A 19,019-nucleotide genomic window follows, 5' to 3' on the forward strand; every position below is an offset into this window, starting at 1 on the left:
GTTGCCCGTGCCAGCTGCAGAAACCTGAAAAAGTGTTTTTAGAACAGCCTGTCCTACAGCAGCTTGCTGCTTGGAATGCACATCAACACAGTAGTGTTTTGTAAAGGTATGTGGTGTAACCCACGTGGCTGCTCTGCAAATATCCTCCAAAGGAATGTTCCCTAGGAAAGCCATGGATGCCCCCAGATTGCGTGTGGAGTGCGCCCTTGGGGGTATTGTTAAAGTGCGCTTGGCCTTTTGATAACATATCTGGATGCACTTAACAATCCATCTGGCTATCCCTGCTTTGGAAATAGGGTTGCCTTTGTGTTGTGGTGCGAAGGCAACAAAAAGTTGTTTTGTCTTTCTAAAGGGTTGTGTTCTGTCTATGTAGTACATCAACGCCCTCCGTACATCTAAGGTATGGAGCATTCTTTCTGCCACCGTTTGCGGGTTTTGAAAGAATGCTGGTAAGTCAATAGTTTGGTTGAGATGAAACTGTGACACCACCTTCGGAAGGAATTTGGGGTTAGTGCGTAGCACTACCCTATTTGGATGAATTTGAATGAATGGCTCTTGGATTGTGAGCGCTTGCAGCTCACTGACACGCCTCAGAGACGTAATAGCTACTAGGAAAGCCACTTTCCACGTAAGGAACTGGAGTTCACACGAGTGCAGTGGCTCAAATGGTGGTCCCATCAGTCTGGTGAGAACGACATTGAGGTTCCACACCGGAGCTGGCGGTGTTCTTGGGGGAATGACTCGTTTCAGACCTTCAAGGAAGGCTTTAATGGCGGGCACTCTGAAGACAGAGAGATGCTGCCTGTTTTGAAGATAAGCCGCTATGGCGGATAGATGTATCCGAATGGAAGTGTACGCTAGATTGCACTTGTAAAGATGCAACAGATAGCAAATGATGTTGGGGATAGATGCATCTAGCGGGTTGATGTCATTGGCTGCACAGTAAATGACAAAACGCTTCCATTTTGCAGCATAGCATGCTCTGGTAGTTGGTTTCCTTGCCTCCTTGATGATGTTCATGCATTCCGGAGGTAGGTTAAGGTATCCAAACTCTAGGACTTCAGGAGCCAGATCGCCAGGTTGAGCTGTTGCGGATCTGGATGCTGAATTTCTCCATGGTTCTGCGTCAAAAGACTGGGCGTGAGGCGCAGTCTTTGATGCGGCACCACTGAGAGTTCGAGGAACGTGGTGTACCAAGCCTGGCGCGCCCACGTTGGAGCAACTAGGATGAGAGTCATCGCGTGCTGCCGTAGCTTTCTTGCGACCAGCGGTATTAGAGGGGCTGGCGGAAAAGCGTACGCAAATTTGCCTGACCAGTTCATCCATATCGCATTCCCCTGCGACTGTGGGTGAGGGAACCTGGCGGCAAAGTGTTGGCATTTTGCGTTTTCTTTTGTGGCAAACAGGTCTATCTCCGGATGACCCCACTGCTGGAAGTACGGGTGGAGGACAGATGGGTGTATCTCCCACTCGTGCATTTGATGGCTGTACCTGCTGAGCAGATCCGCCATCTGGTTGTCCTTCCCTGGGAGGTGTCCTGCCATGAGGAAAATGTTCCTCTGAATGGCCCACTTCCACATGCTCTGAGCCAGATGAGACAGCTGTGGCGAGTGGGTGCCTCCCTGCTTTTGAATGTAGTACATCGCAGTCATGTTGTCCGTCCGGACTAACACTACCTTGTTGCACAGATGTACAATGAAGGACTTGATCGCCATGAAGATTGCCATCAGTTCCAGATAGTTGATGTGCATCTTCTGTTGCTGCGTCGTCCATAGTCCCTGCACTGTGTAAGTGAGCAGATGAGCTCCCCATCCCTGGAGAGATGCGTCCGTTGTCAGGATAATCTGCGGCACAGGCTCTTGGAACAGTCGGCCCTTGCAAAGGTTGTGTGGAGTCCACCAATGCAGAGAGTCGTATGCCCGACTGGTAACCAACACTAGGTCTGTCAATTGCCCCTGAGCCTGTGTCCACTGATTCGCTAAGCACTCCTGGAGCGGGCGCATATGTAACCGTGCGTGAGGGACTATGAAGATGCAGGAGGCCATCATGCCTATCAACTGCATGAACACTCTCGCTGGAAGCGAGTGTTGTGGTCTGAACTTTTGGATCAGAGACTGCATGCTGTCTATCCTGACTTGGTTTGGCTGAGCCATGGCCGTCAGGGTGTTGATCGTCGCACCTAGGAACTGCCGGACATGTGCTGGTTGTAGATGCGACTTTGGGTAGTTCAGCGAGAAACCCAGATTGTGAAGAAGGTGAATTGTAGTCGACATGTCCGCGGCGCACTGTTGTTCCGACTTGGCTTGCACGAGCCAGTCGTCGAGGTAGGGGTAGACATGGATGTTCTGCCTCCTGAGGTGCGCTGCTACTGTCGCCAGACACTTGGTAAACACCCTTGGGGCTGTGGTGACTCCGAAGGGTAGGACCTTGAACTGGTAATGCTTGCCTTGAATAGTGAACCTGAGGTATTTCCTGTGGGACGGGTGTAGTGGAATGTGGAAATAAGCATCCTTGAGATCTAAGGTTGCCAAGAAGTCCCCTTGTTTTAGCAAGGGAAGAATATGTTGCAGTGTAAGCATGTGGAAATGTTCTGATAGTATGTACAGGTTGAGGGGACGTAGATCTAGAATGGGTCTGAGAGATCCGTCCTTCTTTGGAATAAGGAAGTACAGGGAATACACCCCTGTGCCTTCCTCTCCCACCGGCACGAGCTCGATTGCTCCTTTTTGCAGCATCACCACTACTTCCTGCTGCAATAAGAGCAAGTGCTCTGCGGACATAGGCCTTTGCCTTGGCGGGATGTTGGGTGGAGTGGATTTCAACTCTAGGCAATAACCATACTGGACTAGTTGTCGCACCCACCTGTCCGTGGTGATGTTTCTCCAGACGGGCAGGAACTGCTGCAGTCTCCCCCCGACAGGTGTTAAGTGGTCGGGGGGCAGTGACAGAGAGTCACTGTTTGCTTGGGGTAGAGGAGCGGGAGCTGTTGTTTCCTCTGCCGCGACCTCTGTTGCTGTTATTCCTGTAACCTCCCTTGTTCTGTTTTGTGAACGAGGATTGTGCTCCACCTCTTGAGAACTGAGATTGTTGACCCATTTGTCCTCTGGTGACTCCACGTGCACCTGAGCGACGAAAATTGCTGCCACGAAACTGTTGTGACTGTAGGGCCCCCATGGACTTAGCAGTTTCTGTGTCTTTTTTTATTTTTTCTAGGGTGGTGTCAACATCTGGACCAAACAGACTATCAGGATTGACTGGCTGATTAAGAATGGTTGTCTGAATATCCGGTTTAAACCCTGAGATGCGGAGCCACGCCTGTCGTCTCAGCATAACGCTAGTGTTGATAGCTCTAGCAGCTGTGTCTGCTGCGTCAAGTGCACACTTGATGGCTGCGTTTGAGATTAGCTTCCCTTCCTCAATAAGCAGTTTGGTGCCTTCTTGGAACTTTGGAGGCAGGTGTTGTATAATCTGTTCTAGGGTGTCGTAGTGCGCCCTATCGTAACGCGCTAAGAGTGCCTGTGTATTGGCAATGCGCCAAAAGTTTGATGCCTGTGCAGCTACTCTTTTGCCCCCTGCCTCTAGCACTTTGGACTCCTTATCCGGGGGAGGAGCTTCACCCGTCGTCTGGGAGTTGGCACGTTTCCTGGCATTGGCGACCACAAGAGAGTCCAGTGGCAACTGTCCCCGAATGTATGCGGGGTCTGCAGGTGCAGGTCTGTACTTTTTTTCAATACGTGGATTAACCACCCTTGCTCTTGTAGGCTCCTTAAATATGTCCCCAGCATGCTTGAGGACTCCTTTAAGCATAGGCAGTGTCTTTACTGTCCTTTCAGAGACTGAAAATGTGTCGAAAAGGAAGTCTTCCTCTATCGGGTCAGCATGCATGTCCACATCATGATTGGCTGCCGCCCTCTCAAGTAGTGCATGAAAACCTGCTGAATCCTCAGTTGGGGATGCACGTGCATTAAAAAACTGCGGGTCATGCCCCACACTTTGGGTGCCCTGGTCACCAGTGTCATCATATGAATCCGGTTGTGCATCTGGTTCATTGATAGGGAAATTGTATTGCTCGTCCTCATCATACCCCTCACCCGCAGAGTGTTCTGGTGAGGGAGTAGGGCTCCGTCTCGGAGGAGGCTGGATTGGTTCCATGAGGCCTGAAGCGTCAAGGGGCACCCTCTTCTTCTTCAGTGGGATGACATATGGGTCCACTGACTCCGAAGTGATTTTTCTCTTATAGAGGGTCAGTTTGCCTGTATCAGCGTCGATGAAATGCTCTGAATCATCCTCTGATTCGAGTACCCGACGTGGAAGTGGGCCAGCCGTTGAAGAAATCGCCTTCTTTGGTGCCGATTTGGTGGAAAAGGCTTTCGGCGCCTCCTTCGGCGGCAAAATAAAGAGAAGTTTTCCAGAAGGCTTTGCTGGATTGTCCTTTTGCGGCTGCGGCGATGATATCGGAGCCGACGGAGCAGAGGCCATCTCCCTGATTCTCTGTAGTGATTCGGCGATGGGGGACGTCTCACTCACAGTGTGTTTTGGCGCCGACGAGGATGTCTTGACCTTTCCCTCGGATCCGACGTCTTTGTGGGCCTTGTGCGCTTTGGACGCGGATCCCGCTGTCACCGACCCCGATTCCTGGGACCGGGGCGCAGACGTGCTAGGCTTCGATCCGTGCGCCTGTGCAGCCTCCGTGGAGCCGGCTTTGGCGTGCTTGGACGGCGGCGCAGCTGTTGACCCGTGCCGACCATCTTTTTTAGAGGACCCCTCCTCTGGCGTCGATTTCGATTTTGCAGCAGCGGAATCGACTGACTTCTTCGACTTCTGCGGACCGGAGGTCGACGGAGTCGATGGAGTAGCGGGCACAGTCGTTTTTGCCGGTACGGCAGCCATCTTAGGGACACTCGAGTCCTTAAGTTTCGGTTTCGTTTTCGGGTCGGCCATTTTAGATGTTGTCGATCCCGATGGTTTCGGTTTCGGTTTCGAAACAGTCTGCTCAGCAAGTAAGTCCGTGGCCGGGCCAGAAGGCGGGGCTGTGGCTTGCGGCAACGGGTCTTGGGTAAGGCCAACAGGCGATCCCGTGACCCGGTCGGTATCCTCGTAACCTTCGGGGCAGAGCTCGTCCCCCGAGCTATCTGCCGCGGCCCCATAAATCTCATCGTCGTCTCCTACCTCGTCGACGTATTCAAGGCCTTGACCCACGACTCCGTCGTCGTTTCCCGGATCCGCCTCGACCTCCGTCTCGGGTGGGGAGATTTGAAGATGATGACCCTGGTCCTCTTCTTCCTGGTCTCCGAAGATGTTTTCCGGATCCGGGGCCGCTTGTCTAGCTTCCATGCGCACCGCGCGCCGAAGCTTGAGAGTCTTCTTAGAGCGGAACTGTGCACAGGCCTTGCACTTGCCGTCGTCATGGTCAGGCGAAAGGCATTTGTTACAGACGGGGTGTAGATCGATGTGTGGGTACTTGGACCCACAAAGCGGGCAGTACTTAAACGGGCTCCGCTCCATGTCCGAAAAGCTTTGCAGTCGTGTCGCGATGAGAAGGCCTCAAAGTTCGAAAAGCGAAACAAGACTCCGCTTATTCCGGCTCCAAGAGACGGAAGACTCGAGACCGTGCGCAGACAATACCGACGCAAAAAAGCGAGGCCTTTTGGCCGCTAAAAGTTAGTTTTTCTCGGTTTCGACAGAAGACGTCGAGACCACATCCGAACCCAATGGCGGAAAAAAACAATCTGGGGATGGAGCCGATGCCCATGCGCACTGTAGTCCAGGGGAGGAGCCACCTATCTCAGGATACTTCGAAGACTCTTCCAGGACAACAATGTGCGATCATCCGGACCCAACACTAGGCGGCGATCTAATGCTAAGATATGAATTTAGCAGCCCACATGCCTCGAACATAAGTGTGTCATACGAACACATGAGAAGAAATGGAAAAGATCAAAATGCCAGGAGGACCTCAACCTACTGAAAGCACTCTACTCCAAGAGTCCTTTCATCATTTCCACAGCTAAAGCCACCTACTCAAGAACACAATAAACATGCAATCACCAGAAGCAAAGTCCAACCAACCCCATGCCGAACTCACTCCGTCAGATGCAATGCTGTCAACCGCTTCTTCAAGGAGAAAATCAGATTTACCATCACCAGTTCATCAGGGCCATCCACACATCACCTCTACCCAACCGCCACAACACTAACTTGTCATTCACGCTATCTACCGCACCGACCTCTGCAACATTCTGAATTCACCCAAAGCCACCTCCTACACCAATGACATGCTTCCCTCCATCTATCATCAAGTCTCTACAAGGAGATGTTCCCACTTCCCAGGCAGCCTCAAAACTGACAGATCCTCCCCTGCTGAAAAAGCTCACACTAGATCCAACAGACTTTGCCAACTTCCGTTCTTTAATCCACCTCTCGTTTGTTGGAAAAATCATCATGAAGGCAGTCACCACCTAGCTACAGATGCACATCCGCAAGAAAATCCCACATCAAGACCATCAATTAGGGTTCAGACAACACTGCAATATTGAAACAGACATGCTCCAAGTAGTGGAAGATGCCCTCGTCCCCAACGACAAAAAAATCCTTGCTGCCTGATCCTGCTCAATCTCTCCGCAGCTTTCGACACTGTTAGCCGTAGAGCACTGATCCACGCTCTGCATGGACTTCGCTTGCACAAACCTAGAATGCCTTACACCCTTCCTCACCAACTGACAGCAACTCGTTCAGATAGTAACAACCAGATGCCAGGCTCTAACAGTCACCAGAAGAGTTCTCACAGGCTCCACCGCCTAGTAAAGCAGCCGGGTTTGAATGGTCTTTCCGGAAATAAGGGAACCTTTTTCTCCCAGTAGAAGACTTCAGCGTGTCAGTTCAAGCCAGACGTCTCATCTTGATGAAGCGAGATTCTACTAAACAGAATCCCAGGGACTCCCCCAGCTCCTCTGAAAGGCATCCTTCAAGCTGCAGCATGGCTCACCCAGGGGCTGAAGAAATCAGACCACATCACCTCCTACTACAGGATCTAGACTGGCTCGCCTTGCAAGCCAGGATCATCTTCAAGATCAGCTGCATCACTTACTACAACCCCTACACCAAGACTAATCTACCAAGCCAACTAATATGTGGAGGTCAATGTCTGAGAGAGATCCGACACTGCCGGATTAGAGACTAAACACTGCAGGAAAGAGAAAGCGAGCCTTCTCATCATACTCCGCCCCCCAGGATCTGGAGCATCATACTCCCTGACATCAGATCATCACCAACCCTCCTCCAATTTAGGGAGAAACGGCGTTCCCCCTGTACAATGCTTCATTGCTAGCAACCTTGGTTCAGCATTTAGAAATATCAACTCATATGTAGAAGTCGGAGAGGGACAAAGAAGTGGTAGTGAGATACAAGTGAGGTGGGGTAGGAAGAACGGAAGAGGAGATTTATAGAGAGCAAGCAGAGGAGTACAGGAAAGAAATATACACCAGCCATCAAAGCGGACTTTGAGGGGCAGCGGTACCTGGCACTTGTAGCTTTCCACCAGACTCTCATATTGCCGCACTGTAGCCTTTAGTTGTTGCACCTCTGCCTGGGCCTGGTTCAGCTTCTCCTCCACTGCACAGGTAGTTGCCTAAACAGAAATGTATTGACTTTAGAGTCTACGCTTCCCTCAGCATTCCAAAGCAATAAGCTGCGGAACAGCTCAAAATATCCTGAGCACAGGACCAAAAACCAAAATACATCTGTTCATGAGCGGAATCTTTGAAATACTCTCTGAAGGTCTAAGTGTGAATGGGGGCGTGCCTCGAGGAGCGAGGAAGTGACTAATCAGCTCCAACTAGAAGAAAAAAGACAAAGTTACTCACCTGGAACACTTGTCGACTAGCCCTAAACACCAGCTTGCAATGTCCCTCCAATATCAGACGGGAACGCAAAAGAAGCATTTGAATCCATGAAAGATACAGTGCTAGAGAAGCAAAATATATTTGTGAACTCCGATCTGAATCTAAAATGAACAGATTACTTCTTTATGACAGAGGTGGCGTGATGGGTCCTCACCCAATCTCTCTCTCTCTTTCGCCAAGTCATTGTTTTCCTGCTCTTTCAGGGGATTGGTACTGCTATTCCTAAGGACGGAATCAAATTGCAAGCTCATCTTCTCAAGATGCAATGGGCTCGCCAGAGTCGCCATAGTCTATTTTATACAGATTATGAATAAAACAGACTTTGATGTTGGGGCTCACCGCCTACTGGCCAGCCTCACTGATGTCAGGGTATACGATTTTGAGACCCATCGACTCCATGTCCTTGGCTTACTTCTGAGCCAAACAATGCCTTCTTCCGACTGCCGCAACAGTCACCAAATAAGGTTGCAGATCACACCACTAAAAACGCAGATCTAGACGTGGAGCGTTGGCTTTCTCTTACAGAAGAATCGACCTGCAGGTGGCTGAAACCAAGACGATCTTGACAACCGGCTCAAAGAGTCCTGGGTCCAGAGCCAGTATCGATTTTTGGAATGAGAGGGTCATCCTTCGGTAGCAATCCCGAAGAGGGTGGTGAAACTGGAGGAGCCACAGTAGCCGACGAGCGTGCAGGAGGCTTGCCCAAGATCATTTTCACTGTTCTAGGAGGCAACATCCCCGCAGAACACATTCACTTTGAAGAGGAATCGTCTTGACAGTGGAATCTGTTGACTGATGGTTTCCATGTTGTTGGGTCTTCGGGGACATGAATTGGTCTTGACATCGAGTGTCATCTTGATGAAGACTGCAGAGACTTCGATCAATATTTTGCTGGACTTCGACCATACGGCTGTGAAATTAAAAATCATTAAGTCTATGGAAAGGAGTGGGTGAAGCGATCGCGGTCCGGACACCATTTTTCAGATCTCCCTATCAATGAATCTTTCGTGGTATGGTGTATTGAGGCAGCTTTCTTCTCCGCAGGTCATAATTGATATTGAAATGGGAAAGTAAAGAAAGGAGTTGAGAATGACTGGAAAGAGACATTGTAAAATGTCACATGAATGGGAAGAAGCGCACAGGAGAGTACCAACTCACTGTGGGGCAATGGAGCTGCTGCGTGTTCAAACGGTGCACAAAGTCCTTTTCAATACGACAATTTAACCTCATTTATTCCCCTCTCTGAGGCATTTGAGTCATCACAGCATGCACATTATCAAGGGCCCATTCAACGATGATGAAATGAAATGAAAAGGGGGCTCAATGACCAGGTGAATGTAAAAATTAAAGGCCAATTATGAAGATCACCCTGTCAGGATGATACTGTAGAAGGGTCCCCGTATGATGAATACTGCAATTTGCTTTGCCACTGGAGGTCCTGGGCTCAAAGATCTCACTAGTCAACACACTGTTTAATAGTCAAATTAGAGGAGGCCTCAGCAGTGGGTGAACAGCACCTCAACCCATCGAAATGTCGACATCTCTTAATGGAAAACATTCCTCGTTGTATTTCTACATGTGAGTGCAACAATGTAGCCAGAACTCTGGTACGTCACACCGTGATGTCGAACCTGGCACCAGGTGGCCGTCTCTGGTGAGAGACTAAAAACAACACAGGGGTCAGTGGCTACTGGGATAAACCGAAACGGATAAACATATCAACCAGTAACACTTTGCTTGGGGCAGATCAACCACCCCAAAGCAAGGCAGGCTTTGGGGTGGGCACGGTGCCAGAGACAAGGCCTGGCTTCTTGGTGAGGAGCAAATGGCTGGAGCAGAGTAAGCGGCACGGGCCAGACAGAAGGCTCTGGAGAGGGGCAGGACGCTCATGGCGAGGGCCAGACAGAAGGCTCTGGAGAGGGGCAGGACGCCCATGGCTAGCGCCTCCTATTCTGGCTGCAGTCCATCATGATAACATCAACTGTTGATCGCTGTGTAAGCAATCAATGAGAACTAGCTCTGTTTAAATTGTTTGTATTTCTGCGGGTGGAGGAAAACCATTAGGTTTTACTAAGGCCCTCACCCACCAACCTAGTTGGTGGCATGTTTCATTCATCATTTTAAACCTCACTCAGAGCACACTCACAAACCAAAAAACCCGCTCCGCAGTAATCTGGCATCGAAGCACACCCGAGGTACACTCGGTACCTCGGGTGGGGCCCGATGATGAAGCATGCCACCAACTAGGTTGGGGGTGAGGGCCTTAGTAAAACCTAATGGTTTTCCTCCACCCGCAGACATACAAACAATTTAAACCAGAGCTAGTTCTCATTGATTGCTAACATATATACTGGGGAAACGGACTAGCCTCTCTAGTTCTCCTCTCTCCTTTTGAGTACAACAGATCGCTGTGGACTCAATGTACACATACCCTGAGAATTATACGTAGACCGATTGAGAACACAAGCTAGGGACAGGAACATAATCACATGTTGTGTTTGCTTACTACAGTTCAGAGTGTGTTAACATAATTAAAGGTTGGGGGGAAATGGGGGGCTGGTGTTTCCTTATATTCTCATGCACTCACAATCTGCTTCCTGCAAGAGAGAAGGAAACACAACACAGGTGTGATCCAGTGAGGAGCCCGCTTGCAACCATAGTGCACAGCCTTGCGGCTCTATGCGCTCGGACACGGTCACTGTACGAAAAGCTGCTGCCTGTGCAGTGCCCGTTTCACACTATGGCTGTGCGTGAGAAGCTCCATTGCTACATACACTATTTGTTGTGTGAAGGACGTTTACCTTGTTACTGCCAGCGCTGGGAGTGAAGTGAAGGAACTTACTATTAAATCTAGACACTAATCAATGCTCAGGTCTTTGTCCACTTCTCCAAGGCTGCTGCAGGGAGGAGGCAGACGTAGATGTCTTAGGGTGGGCTAGGCAGCATCATGTCAATTCAGACCAAAGCAAGGGTCTATCATGGTTGATGATGGATGGAGATAGCTGTCGCTCCCTGCCCCCCCCCCCCGACACAGGCGGAGGAGGACTCCTGTGGCCTGTGGAGTACGAACCTACTGCAAACACAGGCATTAAGCACTCTGCTTTGTCACAGGTTGTTATAAGGACTGTACAGCGGGAGATGCAAATACAAACAAAACAGATTAAAAAAAAACAATTAATGTTAAAATGTGAAGGGACAGGAAAAAGAAAATAGAAAAAAAAGGTTGAACCCTCAACACTACCTGAAGACCCCCACTTAATACCTGCTGTTAGGGAGTGGAACCATCTTAAGAAATACTGGGAGGGTTCCATTTAGCTTCCGGCACAGGCAGGACTCATGAGCAGAGAACTGCGACTGGTTCACTAGCGATGACAGGAATACTGCTTCCTTGTCAACTGGGTAAAGGTTGTGAGTTTTACATCCGTCAAGAGCTAGGAGTCTCCTGGTCATCCACGAGGCCTCCAGGAGGTGAAATCAAGTCCTTGGCCTTCCCAGTTACCCCACAGTGGCACGAAACAACCCGAGCATTGCTCCAGAACAACTCCAACTCTACTAGGTTATGAAACTCTCATCTTGAAAGTTTGCTTTTTCTGCTTTCTCTGCTTGTTGAGCTAAGAGCACTTATCAGGGATGGTGGCTTTGTTCTTACTGCAGTTATGTGTTTTACATTTCCTCATTTATTTTCTGTTTTAGCTTTGTCTCTCACAAATCTGTGTGGTTTAAAACAGCATCAAATAAACAATTGACATTAGTACTTACTAACTGTACACTGAATGACCTAAGGTGCCAAAAAGCTACATTCCCAACCCTGGGCCTCCCAAGTCCAAGCTAGGGATTGGGTGGAATGTGGCTCACATATTTCAAGCTTCTCCCCCAGCACTGAGGGTAGAACGGGTGACAGAGCAATACTGACCTTCAATCGATCGTATTCAAGTTTTATGCATTGGTTTTCCTGAGTCAGTCGGTGCATTTTTTCTAAGAGACACTCCTTCTCTTGCCGCGCCTTCTCCTCGATGCACTGCCGTTCCTCTATCAGCTCCTGAACACGGCTGCCAAAAGAAATCAGAGTCTCAGACGTCTACCAGAATCCAAGAGTGCCCCCAGGTGAGAAAGGGGAGCAATGCTACTCAAGTCAGTCAACAGGTTCACCCCACCCCACTCCACCTGCAGGACACAATGAATTCTCTCTCCCTAAATGCACGTCCCTCAAACATTAAATCAACCCATACCCAAGACATAGCCCACGCTGTCAGCTCTAACAGGCTCTACTGCAGGTGGGAGTCATTTATGTATTACGTGGTGGAAAAGTGAGAGCGGCTGCTGCAAGGGAGAGAGGTGGAGTCCAAAGGGTGGACGAATGAGGATGTGAGCAGAAAGTAAAGTACTGGCTGGTAGTGCAGAGCAGGAGAGTGCATCTGTAATGACGATAAGAGGTGTCAGTTACTGTGTAGGTGGGCTGGGGGAGGTGTGAGAGAATGTGAGGGAATTATCTAAGAGGACTAGTGACAGAAACATGTTCAGACTTTGAGCCTTCATCCCAAACTAACTCTGACCTCGCAAGTTCAGAGTTCTCCAAGTCTCTGGGTTATGACAACAAAAAATAAGAGACAACAGATTTTAGAGCAAGAAAGACACAAAAACTGTTTGGGCTCAAAATAGTCTACAGTGTGGAAACTGCCCGAGTGGGACTGTGAGGGTTCCTCAACCATTATTCATATTCAAATAAGGAGCATCAGTATCACAAGTTTCCTATGATGCATCTAATTCACCCTTCCCACCTAATACAACAACACCTCTACTAACTTCTTACACTCAAGTGTTGGAAACAAAGTTCCACCTTCCTGTCCTAGTATAAATCTACATTCTGAAACAAAGTCCCAACCCTAGCCTTTTAATAACAACTCCTACTCTAGCAGAAGCTCCGCTCTTGTGTCTTCGGTCGCCGCCCTCTATGCAACGCTCCACCTTCTGAAACAAAGTCCCAACCCTATCCTTTTAATAACATCTCCTACTCTAGCAGAAGCTCCGCTCTTGTGTCTTCGGTCGCCGCCCTCTATGCAACGCTCCACCTTCTGAAACAAAGTCCCAACCCTATCCTTTTAATAACATCTCCTACTCTAGCAGAAGCTCCGCTGTTGTGTCTTCGGTCGCCGCCCTCTATGCAACGCTCCACCTTCTGAAACAAAGTCCCAACCCTAGCCTTTTAATAACAACTCCTACTCTAGCAGAAGCTCCGCTCTTGTGTCTTCGGTCGCCGCCCTCTATGCAACGCTCCACCTTCTGAAACAAAGTCCCAACCCTAGCCTTTTAATAACATCTCCTACTCTAGCAGAAGCTCCACTCTTGTGTCTTCGGTCGCCGCCCTCTATGCAACGCTCCACCTTCTGAAACAAAGTCCCAACCCTAGCCTTTTAATAACATCTCCTACTCTAGCAGAAGCTCCGCTCTTGTGTCTTCGGTCGCCACCCTCTATGCAACGCTCCACCTTCTGAAACAAAGTCCCAACCCTAGCCTTTTAATAACATCTCCTACTCTAGCAGAAGCTCCACTCTTGTGTCTTCGGTCGCCGCCCTCTGTGCAATGCTCCACCTTCTGAAACAAAGTCCCAACCCTAGTCTTTTAATAACATCTCCTACTCTAGCAGAAGCTCCGCTCTTGTGTCTTCGGTCGCCGCCCTCTATGCAACGCTCCACCTTCTGAAACAAAGTCCCAACCCTATCCTTTTAATAACATCTCCTACTCTAGCAGAAGCTCCGCTCTTGTGTCTTCGGTCACCGCCCTCTATGCAACGCTCCACCTTCTGAAACAAAGTCCCAACCCTAGCCTTTGAATAACATCTCCTACTCTAGCAGAAGCTCCACTCTTGTGTCTTCGGTCGCCACCCTCTATGCAACGCTCCACCTTCTGAAACAAAGTCCCAACCCTATCCTTTTAATAACATCCCCTACTCTAGCAGAAGCTCCGCTCTTGTGTCTTCGGTCGCCGCCCTCTATGCAACGCTCCACCTTCTGAAACAAAGTCCCAACCCTAGCCTTTTAATAACATCTCCTACTCTAGCAGAAGCTCCGCTCTTGTGTCTCCGGTCGCCGCCCTCTATGCAACGCTCCACCTTCTGAAACAAAGTCCCAACCCTAGCCTTTTAATAACATCTCCTACTCTAGCAGAAGCTCCGCTCTTGTGTCTTCGGTCGCCGCCCTCTATGCAACGCTCCAGCTTCTGAAACAAAGTCCCAACCCTAGCCTTTTAATAACATCTCCTACTCTAGCAGAAGCTCCACTCTTGTGTCTTCGGTCGCCACCCTCTATGCAACGCTCCACCTTCTGAAACAAAGGCCCAACCCTATCCTTTTAATAACATCTCCTACTCTAGCAGAAGCTCCGCTCTTGTGTCTTCGGTCGCCACCCTCTATGCAACGCTCCACCTTCTGAAACAAAGGCCCAACCCTATCCTTTTAATAACATCTCCTACTCTAGCAGAAGCTCCACTCTTGTGTCTTCGGTCGCCACCCTCTATGCAACGCTCCAGCTTCTGAAACAAAGTCCCAACCCTAGCCTTTTAATAACATCTCCTACTCTAGCAGAAGCTCCGCTCTTGTGTCTTCGGTCGCCGCCCTCTATGCAACGCTCCAGCTTCTGAAACAAAGTCCCAACCCTAGCCTTTTAATAACATCTCCTACTCTAGCAGAAGCTCCACTCTTGTGTCTTCGGTCGCCACCCTCTATGCAACGCTCCACCTTCTGAAACAAAGGCCCAACTCTATCCTTTTAATAACATCTCCTCCTCTTGCTGAAGCTCCGCTCTTGTGTCTTCGGTCGCCGCCCTCTATGCAACGCTCCACCTTCTGAAACAAAGTCCCAACCCTAGCCTTTTAATAACATCTCCTACTCTTGCTGAAGCTCCGCTCTTGTGTCTTCGGTCGCCGCCCTCTATGCAACGCTCCACCTTCTGAAACAAAGTCCCAACCCTAGCCTTTTAATAACATCTCCTACTCTAGCTGAAGCTCCGCTCTTGTGTCTTCGGTCGCCGCCCTCTATGCAACGCTCCACCTTCTGAAACAAAGTCCCAACCCTATCCTTTTAATAACATCTCCTACTCTAGCTGAAGCTCCGCTCTTGTGTCTTCGGTCGCCGCCCTCTATGCTACGCTCCACCTTCTGAAACAAAGTCCCAACCCTATCCTTTTAATAACATCTCCTACTCTAGCAGAAGCTCCGCTCTTGTGTCTTCGGTCACCGCCCTCTATGCAACGCTCCACCTTCTGAAACAAAGTCCCAACCCTAGCCTTTTAATAACATCTCCTACTCTAGCAGAAGCTCCACTCCTTTGGCTTAGGTCCCCATCCTCTACGTAACGCTCCACCTTCGCGGTCTAATAGGAAAACAACACATTAAAAATGAAGCCCCACAACGCCCCCTCAATATAACTCAACAGTCATTCTCCACAACCCCCATCCTGATATGGTCCCCCACATCCTTCTCCTCTGGCCCGAGCCCCACTACTGCCCCCCCAGGCCCTGCTGAGAATACATACATGCTGAGACAGGTGACCTCATCTTCTAGCTGCTTCTTCTCACACTGCAGTTTGCTGACTTTGGCCCTCCAGGTCTCCACGCAGGCCAAGGCTTCTTCCAGTTGAGTTTCCTGCAGCCATGAGAGTGAGCGAAGAAAACAGGATCAGATGCAGTACCCTGGAGGAGGCGCTTGAACTCCTCGGCTGACTAATTGATGCATACATAAACCATACAATCTGCACTACGTCAGCTCTTATAACATGTATACAGAAGTCATGCACACGAGGTACCAAGGGAAGCACAACTCTGATGTTTGTACAAGATCTGTGCAACAAGACAGGTAAGCGAGACAAGACACGTCAGAAGATAGTTCAAGGTGGGGTAGAAGCTCCTGGCCCTGAAGCTAGCTCTCAAGTCATTCTGTTAAACATCCACTAGGGATTGTGGTGGAGTTACGCGCCAGGGCCGGGAGAAGAAAGAATGATGGCATCGGTGTGCATAAGCCCTGATCAGTAGCTTTAGGACTGGAAGGTTCAAGCTCTACAGGCGCTGAAAAGCTGTGGCGCTGTTTGAGAAAACACATACCTTTCCTTTCAGCTGGCATGCTAACTGTGCCAGGGATTCCTCACACCGTTCTGCTCGCTGCCTCTGGGCACGCGTGGCCTTCTTCAGGTCTTCTTTGTCCCGGTCAGCCCTCGCCTTAAGATCTTGCATTTCTTTCAGCACCTTGCAGAGCTCCTCCTTGTGCATTGCTTCGTTGCCGTCAAGAGACTGTGAAGCAGGGAAGGGAGAGGTGGTTACCAGAGAGGAAAACAGACCAAATGACAAGCCTGACTTGTCTCTTTCAAAGCACTGCAAGAACACTAAAAACAGATTAATTTCCAGTAAGCTTTACTCACCATTGGAACTCATGCATTCCATCAGCCAGCTAGACAGAACTAGAAAGTGCCTCACAACTTTAATAACAGATGTGCAGGAGCACCCACTTCAGCCACACCCACTTCAGCCACACCCCACTTCAGCCACACCCCACTTCAGCCACACCCCACTTCAGCCACACCCCTCCTCTGCCCCAAGCTCTTTCTAAAGTGGACCTCTTTTTTCTAGTAGAAGTAAATCATGGTCAGAAAAAACATTCTTGGGAACGTTTACTCAGTATTTTGTCAATTAGACCATTCAGTTGCAAAGAAAGATTCCAAAACGTGAACACAAATGCGAGTATAGAATCTGGGCAAAACTATTTTCCAACATTATCTGCTCAAATGGGGGAGCCCTGGCACTACCTTTATTTATTTATTTGCAGGTTTATAACGAGCTTGAATCGACTCCTTCCGGAGTATCTCTGCGCCCAAAACACCAGAAGCATGGTCAAGCAGTCAGTGGATAGCAGATTAGTTCTGAAACAAGAATGTTTTGAGCTTCTTTCTGAAGCTCAGATGTTCAGAACATTGCCTCAGCTCAAGGGGAAGCTTGTTCCATAAAATCGGACCGACTACAGATAGGGCCTTACCACCCTGTCTGGCCTTTCTCACAGCTGGCACTCTCAGGAGAAGCTGGTTACTGGACCGAAGGGACCGAACCGGGTTGTATGGAATGAATTTATCTCTCCAGTGCGATGGCCCTAGTCCATTTAGGCTCTTGTGTATTAAACAGCAGGTCTTAAATTTTACCCTGTTACGGACTGAGAGCCAATGCAATTTCTCCATGAGAGGTTTAGACGGTGTTCTAGGGGGGGCATTTAATACCAGCCTGGCCGCAGTGTTTTGAATCATCTGGAGTTTGGCTAGTACTCCATCATTGGCCGATAACAGGAGGCCATTACAATAGTCAAAACGACTAAGTATCAGAGCTTGCACCAAGGTTTTCCTGGTGAAGTCCGGCAGCAGGGGAAAGACCTTTCGCAACAAGCCTTGCAATGCGCAGGTTTCCAAAAAGGGTGGGGGATCAGCCCAGCTGGCTGTGTCACATTGGGCCTTCTCGAAGACTTGAAAACTCCAGGCTGCTTTCATCGGAGAGCCTGAGTGAGCAGGTCTGCCTGATCATTTATCCTTCGAAGAGCACGGCTCTCTACAGCTTAGGGTACAATGCAACGTGCACCAGAAGAGTGGGCTGTGTCTTCGACTGCTGCAGGATGGAAGAGTAACAAGGAACATCCACACTGGAGCAACAGTTTGGACGAACCCAGATCAAAAACAGGGAGCTCTACAGACGAAGTCCTTCCGGCTTTTGATGAATGATTGGGAAAGAAAAGCTCAATGAAAAGCATCGGGATTCAAGCAACAAATGCAAAGAATTTGGGGACAAATAACAGCGGGCTCTAAAAAGCTCCTCTTCATAGAAGACAACGTGAGCTCCTCTGCAGAATGAGCGTGCAGAGCTCCTTTCATCTCCTTGTGCCACCAACCAACAGCAAAAAGAGGCTTTGCGGTCACTGCTTTAATGTCACCAGAGGTCCTAGGTTCAAAAGATATTCGAGTCAAGATTCAGATCCACACTGAAGGCTGGCGCCAGGAGAGGCCTCCTCATGGGGAAAACTTCAAAACGTCAACCAAAAGCCTGCTTTCACCTGGAACAAATCTGAGAGGCACCCCTACTTTCCAGCTACATATGAACAGGCAGAGCGTGAAGTTTACTGGTGTACGGTTTCCTGGCTGCTCCCAAGATGGCCGATTCTCCTGGAAAGAATGAGGCAACGACAACTTGAGCTCCTAGATCAGTCACTCATGATCCCCTATTGACGGATGCGGTGCCTCTGTGGCCATGATTGGTGGACTAGGAGTCTGTGATTAAACTGAATGTGATAATCCTGCTGATCGACCTGCACATTTATCCTTCCACCACTGAGAACATGAGGAGCCCTGAGCAGGGCGACGATGAGGCCAGCTATCAGATCCAAGACATCTTTCAGTTACTGAGAGTGCAATATAGGTGCAGTCGAATGGCAGCTGTGCCCTGGGACGTAGAGGCAGAAACATCCTGTCCACTGTCACAAGCTTAACGGTGGGCCCAGTTGAGGCCAAAACAGTCACTAGGATTATCCCGAAGCAGAGCTGTGTTTCTCTCTCTCTTCTGCAGAGTCTAAATGGCCACTTTGTAGTGGAGATAGAGAGGAGGAAACACTAGATAAATCTGCTGAAGGAGGAGTGAGTAGTCCATACAGGACACACCCTTCCCCTTCCTTGATGTCAATACGGGGCATGGCAGCTTACCTTGTAAGGCAAATACGTGTGTGAGAGTGAACCTCACCTTTGGAATGTACTTAAGTGTTTTGACAAAGACAAACGTATGATGCTTCGCTCCTGCTACCTTAAGACGTACCGTCCTTTAGCAAGGTCCTTCCATACCTTGCTCAGACTATCTACATCCCGGATGAGGTCTTAAGTCAGACGGGTGACTCATTGTCAATGCCCAAAGCTCCATTCCCAGACCGTGCAGGACTTTGACAACAGATGTCCACATGGTTGATGGAAAACACTGTAGATGTCCACCCAGTTTAAATCAGAACTCTCCTGCCTTTTTCAGCGGAGGGCTTTAAAGGCCAAAACCCTAGCTTTCAACGTTAGCACCCTGATGCATTCAGCTACACCCTGCGGCCAAGAGCCAATGGAAT

General features: G+C 49.4%; 1 protein-coding gene across 7 annotated transcripts in view; it reads right to left on the minus strand.

The window, feature by feature from the left end:
* ODF2 (outer dense fiber of sperm tails 2) overlaps positions 1–19,019 on the minus strand; it is a 306,180-nt gene that overhangs the window by 55,483 nt on the left and 231,678 nt on the right. For all 7 annotated transcript variants that reach the window (XM_078646615.1, XM_078646614.1, XM_078646612.1 and 4 more), the window contains 4 exons: positions 15,995–16,180; positions 15,430–15,539; positions 11,815–11,950; positions 7,517–7,627 (listed from right to left, as the gene is read on the minus strand). In XM_078646615.1, the coding sequence (XP_078502741.1) occupies positions 7,517–7,627; positions 11,815–11,950; positions 15,430–15,539; positions 15,995–16,180 (543 nt within the window). The remainder of the gene's footprint in view (positions 1–7,516; positions 7,628–11,814; positions 11,951–15,429; positions 15,540–15,994; positions 16,181–19,019) is intronic.

This window comes from Lissotriton helveticus, chromosome 5_2 (genome assembly GCF_964261635.1).
Source record: "Lissotriton helveticus chromosome 5_2, aLisHel1.1, whole genome shotgun sequence".
Classification (NCBI taxonomy): domain Eukaryota; kingdom Metazoa; phylum Chordata; class Amphibia; order Caudata; family Salamandridae; genus Lissotriton; species Lissotriton helveticus.